We start from the raw sequence: 12031 nt of genomic DNA, 5'->3' as shown, positions 1-12031 counted from the left end.
GCTGCCTCTTCATATTCGTCTAAGTCACTCCACACCTCTTCTAGTTCTGATTCTTGCTCATTGTTCCCTTCACATCCTTCTTCTCTCTCACTGTCTGGGGTTGGTGGGCATATAATCCTCACGGGTTTGTCATTTAGATGGAACAGGAATTCCACCGACCGTCACTCTTTCTCTTGCCCTTGTGGTATGCGTGTTCCTTGTGATGATACTGACCGTGCTGGCTCTGAGATCGCTTGCGCCACTTCCCCTGCTATGCTCAATGTTGGTGTTAGATCCGCTATGGATAATGGTGGCACCTCTCCTCCCCCTGGCAGCATTTGGCTCCTGTCGCACAACGCTTGTAGCTTCGTTATCTCCATCTGTGCATGCGCTAGCTGGCGGTCTAATTCTCCAGTGATATGTGCTAAATTCACGGAGGGTGCGCTTGTTGGACTATACAAACCTCCTTTATCATAGGGGGGTGGTGCTGTGGCAACTGCTCCTGTTGTAGGTGTAGGAGTTGGACATGCTGGTATGTACAGGGGCTCACTATATCCTACTGCTGGTCTGGACATTAGAGGATATATTTTAGTTGTATCGCCTTCAGCTGTAGTGGTTGTGCACTCGCCCTTTGGCGTTCCGCTTACCTCTTCCTGTGTTTTCTGTGTTTCATTCACTTTCTCTTTATTTACCTCTGCTGCCGTAACTTCTTCAAACATTCGCCATAGGTCTAGTACTTCCCTTCTGTTTTGCAGTTGTTTCCCCTTATAGCTTGCTAACAAGTGTGTAGATACTAGATCCAATACTCCCTTGTCGAATAACCCACCCTCTGGCCAGATTGGCGTCACTCTGTCCCGTTTTATCTCCGTCAACCATTGATCGTGGTATTTTTGTATTTTCTCACTGTATAACGGAAGGTGCTGACAAATATATGCTAGTGGTGTTATTCCCCCCATGAAGATGTGTTTCCTTTCCTCCATTTGTCTGTACTTACCTTTCAACCTCCCTTTCCCCTTAATCACTTCTTCACCAGTTGGATAATATACCACGAGTCTTATCAATTACTTGTAATTTGTATGCACATATATGTATCAAGATATATATATATATATATTCAACCCCCGTTTCAACCTTAACCTTTTAGTTATTGCATGGTCAAATTCAACAGTTCACTGTTGCATATTTTGCCACTTTAACCACAAATTAATCACAGTACTTGGATATCCTTGACAAAAAATGGACAGAACACAAAAGCACATATAACACTTCTCATGCACATGCACTACCTGTGCAAGTTTTCTCCCCGTTGCTCTTTTTTCCACCCCTTTCCCGTTTCGCCTACTCTTCTCATTCACTCCCCACCTCTTATACCCTCTTACTCTTTTCCAAGAATCCTTTCGTACCCAGAAAAAGAATCTTCTAAATAACTACTCCGAGTCTACTCAATATACGAGACTCCTACTATTTTCTCTGTAACTTCACTTATTTATTCTGCACTGGACGAGACAATGCTATGCGGCGCAGCCTTTTATCCCGTTCGGGCTAGGATACCACTTCTCTTTTTCTCTTCACTTCTTACCAAAACCTAATGGCCATATAAAGGATAGATCAGAAAAGCTTCATCATCACTCACACAGGTCCTACTCTTCCCTACTACCCGTTACCACCTGTCCCCCCTATCTCCCCCTTACCTTTCCTTCATAACCTTCGCAACCGGCACTCACGTGTTCAGTCAGGTGACCCGAGGGTCGGTGCTCGCAGTCCGACCCCAGTCAGGCTCGCACACCAACCAAGCCATGGCCCGCCTCGGCGAGCAGCTTTTCAGTCGAGTATTCGTCAACCGGGAACCCTTGACCCTTCTTCATAGTGCGCACAGGCTGGTCGGCCGCGGAGGCAATGGTTTCGCTGGGGGGCGTCCCGGATCTCACCGCTCGGCGCCGGCCTCGAGGCACCTCTCCGATCACGTCGCAGGGGGTCACCAAATATTTGTGCCCACCCTGACTCACACGTGTGAAATTAATAAAACAGACACTCCCTTGGCAGGGAATAAGGCACAAAAGAGCAGGCTGCGAGAGTTCAATGAAAAGTTTATCTAGATCTCTGAGAGCGCTCTGACCACATCAAGGTTACAACACATTTATATAGTACATCTACATTTTTAACATATGATGCTATGTTGGGACCAGGATTGGTCAGCCGTGGTGGCAACTTAGGTGTGGACGTCATCTCTTCCTCCATGTTGGTTGCTTGGTTGGCGGGAGGATTGACGTCAGACATTTGTGCTCCGGATGGGTGAAGGTCAGGTCGCTGTGAACACGGTGGTCACTATCTAAGCTAAGAAAATACATTCTGAGTAATGCATGCACTAAATAATGGCTGATCAAAAGACTCTTAGTAGCGTATCATGTCGTTATACAAATCACTCAAGGGTTTATACCATTTGCACATTTGGGTTATACAGGTCACAGGTTTAAGGCCCTTGACCACTATAATACTGTCATTGAACTATAGGGTTAGTCTCACAAGAATCTCAGGTATGTGGCACTTGTTAGTATTGGGCACGATATACTGCACAGGGGTCTAATGTTAGTTGGGGGTCTGCTGGGTGGGTTTCATAGTATGGTTGGCAGTCTGGCACATGAAAGGGATGCCTCGCAAGGACACAGGGTTAGAATGGCAATAAGTTTCAACTGGTGAGGGTAAGAGGGCAAGGACACTTTTGTGGAGATGAACGAGCTATGTGCTTGGCTCATGTTGGTTCACATGCGGGACAGTGATCTCAGAGGAAAAGGGATGTGTTACATTTATTATTTGTTGCAAGCAGCTCCGGCCTCAGCGTGAGAATGGAGCTGCGGAGTTTTCCAGTTGCAGTGGGGACGAGGGTGGGGGCCATTTGCTCCGAGCTACAGTGGCGGGCAAAAGGGAGAGATGCGTTTTGTACTATTGCAGTGAGGCCTGGCTACCAAGATGGAGTCGAAAGGGGGTACAAAAAATGGATGCCCTGTGTCGTGCTCGGTGGTCCCATCTATGCGAATATAACCAAAGGTTAGTATCGCATAAGGGCGAGGGGCGTACCCACCACTAGAGGCACCTGGTCCAAGTTTTGTACTGAGAAGTGATGGTATAGAGGGGCCCATTGGCCCCTCGTTCCCACACAGACCTCATTACAAGTTTGTCAGTAATTCAGTGGTAAATTGACCCAAATGCCGCCAAACGAAATTACTGTTACCACCACTTGGTCCTGCATATTTTCCACAGGATTACAAGTGGTGCTAGGTGGTGTAAATCCCAATTTTTTTGGAGTCCATAGGACTCGATGGGGATTTTGACGGAATTACACGCCAGCATTAATTCTGCCGATTTTGCCTTTATTTTGGCAGTAAGGTGGAGAATTTAAATCCAGCATTTTGCTGCAGGAAAGTCCTCCACCTTACCATCAAAGTTGTAGCACAGCGGGGCGGTAATGCTGTGGCAATGCAGTGAATTACCACCATTTTGTCCTGCGCCGCCGTACTCGTAATGAGCCCAATATTCTGCCTTCACTTTGGTAAATAGACCAACTTTTCTTCACCCTTAAGCACCCTACTTTGCACCAAATTAGTAGATCAAGCTTTTTAACAGGAGAGGCTACTGTTTTCGTGTTTAATAACTTTTTCACTATCAATCACTCACTGCTTCATTTGCAAATTTTACTTAAAATAACCAACACCATATGAGTTATTCTAACTTCTTTCTGGTCTTTCTGTTAGTTTTTTGCAGTGTTGCGACTGAAGCAATAAACAGATATTACACATTTTAAGCACGTTGTTTACTAGAATGTCTAATATGAACAGTAACTTTTATTGAACTCAAATCTTTGTAACTGTTTTTCTTTCATAGCATTGGTGGGCTTATTTTGGACAAAACTGTAACTGATCCTAACTTTGAAGGGATGGCAGTGTTCACACCAGTCATCAATGGTAGGTTATCTAGCTCTTCATTTTACTTTTTCTTGCATGCTATATTTCCAAAAAGCCATGGACCAAATTACTAAAATTGCAAGATGACATTATAAATGTTTAAGGCTTTCAAAGCCACCCTTCATCTCCCTGTAATTCCACAGCGCTGGTGGTGTTAAGGTTAAAATGTGTACATCAAGACAAACTTTACACTTCTTATCTGTCATAGCTTATGTATGCTTTTCAGATTTAATGCCTGATAAAATGTGTATTTCCCTGGTAGGCCCTGAATTAATGCTATTTTGTTGTATTAGGAAAATGTATATTTCAGAAATATAATTGTGTTTTCTCGTCTAAGGCCTCGATTCGTTTTGGGGAGGTAGGGATTTTGGCGGTGTTGCTTTAATCACTGTGATCACATTCTTCAATGTGCATTTTATTTTGAAATTAGCATGCCACACTCACTGTTCCTCAAAGCAAGTGTTTGATGGTGTAATGCCTGAGGTATACAAGTAGCGAAAATATGTGTGTGTTGAATTAGATTGTTCTAATTCCAAATTTTCTCCCCACAGAATATTTTGACAGGCTCATCCTACAATTGTGCTGCAACACAATTGCGTCTGTTGTTGCATTCAATCTCTATATATGTAGTAGACTCTTAAATTGCCTCCCAAAACAAATGTTTCCAAATTGCATGGACTATTTGGGGAGCTGCAAAATGCTCGGATATACCTGTTAATCTAACATACATATATCAGAGAGATCTGGGCATGATCTGTCTGTAAACGTGTACAGGGATTTCCTTGAACCATTGCGGAAATTCTGAGAAAACACAGCCCAACGAACTGAATAATGTTATTCCAAGACCCTATCGTCTGGCTACTCATCTCTAGTGGCTTATGACTTCGTCTACACCACACTCACAAGAAATCCTCTCAAAGTAGATCAAATCCTCTTGATCCTCTCAGTCACATTTTATTGTATATATATATATTTATAGAGCGTGAACGTGGCCCAGAGGCATCAAGGCGCTAACAGCCAATGACAGGAGAGGGTGAATTATTCAGCTTAACTTCGGAAAAGGAGTGTTTTCTGGTTCCCTCGAAACTGCAGATAATCAGCAGTATCTCTAATAATCAGCACAGAATTCCACATAGCGCGGGCAAGGACAGAATAAGATCGTCCTTTCGCCCTCGCCCAGCCAGTAGTTTGAATTTTTAGCAGGATTCGCGAGCCAGCTTATATAGAACAAGTTTAGAGCAAAGGTATTATGCGCCAGAATCATGAATGGCACGGTGCACCAGGCATACAATTTTCAATTTGATATGGCTGCCAATAGCCAGAGCTACTGGTGAAGCATGTCTACCAAATGGGAAAACATTGAGGTTCCAAGAGCCAATCGAGCTGCCGCATTCTGTAAAATCTGCAGTCGCTGAAGCAGGACCGCAGGCAGTCCTAAATAAATACCATTGCAATAGTCGATGGAGCCCATGATTGAGTCTCCAACCGCATCTGGTACCCCTGCCACCTGCAGACAGTCTAGTTTAAACCAAACACAGAATCAGACCAAACTTAATTTCAACAGTCATGAGCCACCTCCCATAAATCGATTTCTGCACCCAAGAAAAAGTACTGTACATGTAGACTGTAGAACACCATCAACAAACCACCTACTATATGCTAAACAATCTAGAATTTTCGAAAACCTTCCAACCTCTGTCCCTTGTTAGAGGAACACTGCTAGAAATTCAACAACTTGTTCATTGATAAGGTCACTCAAATCCATATTGCTTTTGCCTCCCAAATAGCTATGCTTGTCCCAGCGGCCACAACTTCTCGACTCCAACATTCCTTTCAATTCTGCTCATCCACATCCAAATGTACTTATGCAGAAGACCATCCCATGTAAGGTACACATACTGCCATTGCCATTATTTGGAATTACATCATGATCTGCCTGTCACTCCCCAGCTACTATAATTACTTCTACTAGCTGCTGGGCTCACCTAGATTTGGAACACATTACAAGCAGACCACGAGAACCATCTCATCTAGCTCGTCCAACTAGTATCCTAAACCTGGAACTCTTGTTATCACATGAGCATATGCTTTACCAGAAATATAAACTAGCTATGGCCGGTGTATCATATGACAGTCTAGTCCTGTCTCTCTCTCTCTGTCAATCTGTCTCTACGTCCCTGCTCTCTTTCTCTTGCTCCATCTCACTTTATGTCTCTCCCTCTCTATGGGCGAGAGTGCAGTTGTCAGCTGCACATTTTCTAGAGTTACCTCAACCACTGCTAGCAACTGACACTAGACAAACACTGATATCTGAAGGTGCTGTGGTCTTTTTTGGTTAAAAGTAGAATGGGAGCAGAAGTGATAGAGGACTTGGTATTTGCCATCACATTAAGGGTGCATTTTGCACACAGGGGAGTTGAGGGGGACATGTATAGGCACTGCGGGTGGCATTGCTGATATTCTGACAGGCCTTGTAAGGAACCAGAGGACCAGGTGGCAGAATCGACAATTATTTGTTATCCTATTGTTAAACATTAGTGTTTGTACATAATGTAACAAATGCACAGGTTCAGCTGCACTACCAAGTAATATGTGGCCATCAGGCAAAATTAAGCAATGCATTGGTGCTCGCTGTAGAAACAGATCAGCAGTTTTAATTTGAGTATGATCCTTTCTAAGAAGGAAGCACATTCTGAGAGAGAAAATGGTGTGTTTTCTAAGCAAAAGATGCTATTGTATAAGGAAATTATTTAATTGTTCTGATATTGTAAACTGTCTCTTTTTAAAATGTTACAATTTTCCTTTAGAATAATTATTTCCAGTATATAATGTAGTTATAATAACAACACTAAACCTGTCATATTGAGCAAAGCACAGTATCAAAACCTAGAACAACCATATATATTCCAGGATGGACAGTCTGGTACACTTCTATTGTACTCTTTCGAAATACCTCTATGAGAAAGGGGATTGGGACAAATGGCACCAATGAGGATTCCTGGCTCATTTGCAGCAAATCACAGAGCATGTTGGGAACATAATGATCATAGATCTTTATAGTTGATAAATGTGTCTTTGATAAAGGGTTGATTGCTTGAATTGATATTGATATGGATATTGATATTGATATTTTATTTCTATCGTGCTCATACACAAGTGTTTCAGAGGGCAACAAGGCAAGGGAAGGGGAACAGGGGAGAACAAAAACAACAATCTTACTAGGCCCAGTGACATTGAGAACGCACAAGTGCAGGGTAGAGGGGGAAGGGGCATAAGTGCATGGAAGGGGGAACAAAAGGAGAGTGCAGAGTGAGAAAGGAAAAAACAAAAATAATAATAAAATAATAAATAAAAAGGCAACAAACAATGGGAGTGCAGCCAGCAAGTGGCAAGTGCTGGGCTTATGGCAGCAGGCCGGGTAGGTCTGAAAGTGCAGGAAGAAAAGGGGAGGGCTGAATGGCTACAGATACAGACCCCAGTGCAAGGGGTGGCCCGGAGGCAGTGCGTGAGGGTGGCAAGATGAACAGGTACCTGGGCCCAGAGGACAGAGGGTGGCCAGGTGCATGGTGCCGAGGGGGAGTATAATCAACAGGGGAGGGGAGAGGAGAAGGCAGAAGCAAAGAGGAAGGTTTTGAGGTGCTTCCGGATCCAGAGATGGTTCCCCTGAAGTTTTAGAGTTGCAGGGAGGCTGTTCCAGAGGGAGGCCCTAGCCGAAGACAGAGATCTACCCCCAGCTTGTTTCTTTGAGAAACGACTGACCCTGGGGGAGTTAGAGGTAGAGGAGAGGAGTGCTCGAGATGGGAGGTATTTGTAGAGGGATAGCTGAAGGTATGTTGGACCCAGGCCCCAGAAAGCCTTGTGGACAATGCAGAGGGTTTTTAATGTAATCTTTACATCCACTGGGAGCCAATGGAGAGATTTCAGAGCTGGAGAGATACGATCCCAGGGCTTGAGGCCAAGGACAAGTCTCGCAGTCCTGTTCTGGATAAGTTGTAAAGGGTGGAGAGTAGAGGCAGGTAGATTAAGAAAGAGGCTGTTGCAATAGTCCAACTTAGGGAGAACCAGAGCTTGGGAGACAGTGAGCTTCTGGGGGAATGAGAGGAAAGGAAGAATACCTCTGAAGAGGTGCAGTAGGAAGTTTGACTTTTTTGATACATCAGCGATGTGGGCGGAGAAGGAGAGTGTGGAATCAAAGGTGACACCAAGGTTCTTGGCCCCACAGGTGGGGATAGGAGGAGGGCCAAGGGAGGCCGGCCAGAGAGTGATGGTGTGCCAATGAGGAGGATCTCCGTCTTGCTGGCATTAAGACAAAGATCTTTGGCAGCACACCAATCTTGAATGGCAGTTAGGCAATCAGTGATGAGAGAGGTGGAGGAGGTGGCCGAGGGCAGCCTGAAAATGAGTTGAGTGAGTTGAGCGTCGTCTGCGTAGCACTGGAAGTTTGAGCAGAAAATGGCAATACAGCGGGAGAGAGTTGCCATATATTGGTTGAAAAGAAAGGGCGAGACGTTAGACCCCTGGGGAACACCACAGCTGGAGAGGAAGATAGATGATAGGAAGGACCCAAGTTGGACCTGGGAGGGTCGATCAGAGAGGAAAGAAGTCAGCCAGACCAGAGCCTGATCAAGTGATGCCCAAGTTATCCCGGAGACGGTTGAGCAGGATGGTATGTTTGACCGTGTCGAAGGCAGATGAGAGATCAAGTAGGATGAGAACAGAGGGAATGCTAGAGTCAAGGTTGGAAAGCAGATCTTCACGGATGTTCAGGAGAGCAGTTTCCGTGCTTCTGCCGGATCTGAAGCCAGACTGATGGTCATGGAGACAGCCAACAGAATCAGAATGAAGGTTTAGCTGAGAGATGGCCAGCTTTTGAAGGAGTTTGCCCAAGAAGGGGGTAATGGAAATTGGGCGATAGTGACCGGACAAGAGGTATCCGCTGTGGGTTTCTTGAGGAGAGGATGCACAAGGGAGTTTTTAAGATGGGAGGGGAAGGATCCTGAGGCAATGGAGTGGTTGCAGATGTCAGCAAGGGCCAGAGCGAGTGTATCAATGTGGTCCTTGAGAGTTTTAGAGGAACAGGGATGAACCTGTTTTGACTAAGCTTTCATAGATCAGACTTGTCTAGCAACCTCATCAGGAGAGAAGAGAGGAAAGGAAGAGAAGGAGGGTGGGGGCGTGGCTGGCGGAGGGTCAGTGAGTACCGACGGAGAGGGGAGAGGAGAGGGAGTAGAGGAGAGTGTGGACAGGATGTCCTGGGTTTCTGAGATAAAGTGTGAGGTCAGGGCATTGCAAAGAGCCTGAGTGGCAAGGGGAGGGGTAGAGACTGCAGCAGGGTTGGCCAGCTCCTTTCAAATTTTAAAGAGTTCGGCCGAGCTGTTAGAGGCTGCAGAGACACAGGTTTCAATGTGGACTCTCTGTTTGGTACGGACAGAGAGACGGTATTGCCTTTGGAGTATGCGACAGGCCAGTTTGTCAGAGGATGAGCAGGAATCCCTCCATTTTCTCTCAGCCGCCCTACACCTACTTTTAAGTGTAGCTAGGTCGGAGTCATACCAGGAATTGCACTTGGCTTTGGACTTCATGGATCCTCATGACAGGGGCAAGAACATCAAGAACATCAAGGGTGTGAGTCAGCCAGAGGAAGAGGGGGTGGGGAGAAGGTGGAAGCAAAAGCCTTGACTGACACACGCTTCATGGGCCGGATGTCCAGGAAGGTAGGTGGCAGTGTTGGGGTAGTCTTGGCTTGGGGGGGAAGAGAGAGAGAGATGAGAGGAGAGGAGGTAGTGGTCAACTCCAGGAGAGTGGAGTGGAGAGAGGATAGATAGGGGGAGGCTAGAGGATATCAAGACATCAATTGTGTGCCCTGCAGAGTGCGTTGGGCCAGAGGGGAGGATAGAGAGGGAGAGGTAATCGCAGAGGTTGCAAAAGAGCAAAGTTGAGGGACAGGAAGAATCAAGGTGAATGTTGAGGTCACGAAGGAGGAGGAGTTGAGTGGTTGAGGCCAGGCGAGAGGAGGAGAAGTCAGCCCACTCAGAGAGAAAAGAGGTGATTTGTTCAGGGGGCCGGTAGAGGGTGCCAACTGTAAGAGAGTGGCTAGGAGATATTGAGAGCCTGCAGATGAGGCATTCGAAAGAGGAGTAGATCTGAGAGGGAATTATAGTGGCAGGAATCCACTCAGGAAATATGAAGGCTACACCCCCTCCAGGGCGAGTGGCTCTGGGTGCGGAGAGGATCTTGTAACCAACAGGGAGGAGAGTGTCAAAGCTCGTGATAGAGCTGGCCGTGAACCATGTCTCCGTAAGACCAAGAACGTCAAGGTCAAGTTCTTCAAGGAGATGGCAGATGTCAGAGGAGTGTTTGACAGCAGAGCGAGAGTTAAGAGTGGCAAGATGAAGAAGGTTGCCGGCCTTAAAGACCTTCCGGGGAGGGGTACAAATCAGAGGTACGCCCTGCGGAGTTGTGGAGGTAGCCAGAAGATGGGCAGAGGAGGGAAGAGTGGGCAAGGTAGCCAAGGAATTAGAGGAGGGGACAGCCGGAGAAGAAAGGAAGTTGATGAGGCGAGGGAAACGCCTATCGAAGAAGAGGAGATTGGCCTGGGGATCTTGGACCATGACACTGCCTTTTAGGTTGACGTTAAGGATGACTCTGGCGGAGTCAAAAGAAGCCATGAGGACTTCCCATCGAGTGCCACCATTTATGGGAGAGGAGGAGGCAGGACAGAGCACAGGGATCATATGGGGGGTCTATAGATCCGGCGAAGGAACAACAAAGAGGATGTCGGTGAGGGTCTGTCTGGAAGAGGCGCTGGTATCAGCAATAGGGAGACCAGGGTTGGAGGCCAAGATATCCTTTTTAAACTTCTTTCCAGACTTAGTGAGAAGGGAAGGATAGTTGATAGAGAAGCAGTTGGAATAGATGAGTATGAAGAGAGGAGGCAGGCGGAGGGGTAAGCAAGTGCAGCGGTATGGAACAGTCACTGGGCTAGGAGGATTACAGTCAATGGGCAAAGTTAAATGCAAGATATACCCAAGTTTGACTTTTAAGTTAAATACAAAAATACACCCAAGTTTTACTTTCAAGTTAAATGCAAGATACACCCAAATTTGACTTTCAAGTTAAATGCAAAATACACCCAAGTTTGACTTTCAAGTTAAATGCAAGATACACCCAAGTTTGACTTTCAAGTTAAATGCAAAAATACACCCACGTTTGACTTTCAAGTTAAATGTAAAAATACACACAGGTTTGACTTTCAAGTCAAATGCAAAAATACACCCAAGTTTGACTTTCAGGATAGATGCAAAAATACACCCAAGTTTGACTTTCAGGATAGATGAAGGTCCTGTAGTTAAGGAGTCAAGTGGGAGTCAGATGGTAAGGGTGAGTACAGACACGACTACAATTTGAGAACATAACAAGGAGAGCTGAAGGAGTACCAGCAGAGTAGGTAGTACAAAGGAAGTCAGAAAGGAGGGACTAACCGCGGCACAATGTGTTGTAAGAGTCATGGTAGTTCAATAGTCCAGGGGTAACAGCCTCAGGGAGGGTTTGGCTGTGGCAGAAATATCATGTTGCAGCCTGTAAAGCAGACAGGGAAGCTGGCAGGAGCCTTTGTGTGGGCCTTGGTGCTCTGGGCAGGCTCCCACCACCCTTCTTCTTCTTCTTCTAAATTACTGAATGCGTGGGCGGACCCACGCAGGTGCTTCCCCATCCAATAGATGTGCACCAACCCACCAATCAACACATAGCCAACATAAACTCACAACTCCTCCCACCTCCCCATCTGTCTCACAAAATCCAACAACACACTGCTCCTCCTCCTGCCTCTCACCCCGTCACCTTCCAGCAAAGCCTTCCCACTCATCTCAGCCACACCCAGCGCAGACAACCGAACCCTCATCAATTCTCTCTCCACAACATGTCTCTCACACCTAAGCAAAAAATGTCCCACAGTCTCAGGCACCCCACACACTGCACAGTCCCTCGACTCACGCTTCCCCACTCGATGCAGACAGTCATTCCGCCCCACATGCCCTATCCTCAACCGATTCAGCATCACCTCCTTCCCCCTCCCCCATTCCAGACTTCCCGCG

At 46.2% G+C, this 12031-nt stretch overlaps 1 protein-coding gene across 4 annotated transcripts in view; it reads left to right on the top strand.

The window, feature by feature from the left end:
• Positions 1 to 12031, top strand: part of SLC41A3 (solute carrier family 41 member 3) — an 864281-nt gene that overhangs the window by 552872 nt on the left and 299378 nt on the right. For all 4 annotated transcript variants that reach the window (XM_069643389.1, XM_069643390.1, XM_069643388.1 and 1 more), the window contains one exon: positions 3859 to 3938. In XM_069643389.1, coding sequence (XP_069499490.1) covers positions 3859 to 3938 — 80 coding nt within the window. The remainder of the gene's footprint in view (positions 1 to 3858; positions 3939 to 12031) is intronic.

Source organism: Ambystoma mexicanum, chromosome 2p (genome assembly GCF_040938575.1).
Source record: "Ambystoma mexicanum isolate Mex_15411 chromosome 2p, UKY_AmexF1_1, whole genome shotgun sequence".
Taxonomy (NCBI): Eukaryota; Metazoa; Chordata; class Amphibia; order Caudata; family Ambystomatidae; genus Ambystoma; species Ambystoma mexicanum.
The sequence above is the reverse complement of the archived record's forward strand: the minus strand, read 5'-3'. Positions and strand labels throughout refer to the sequence as shown.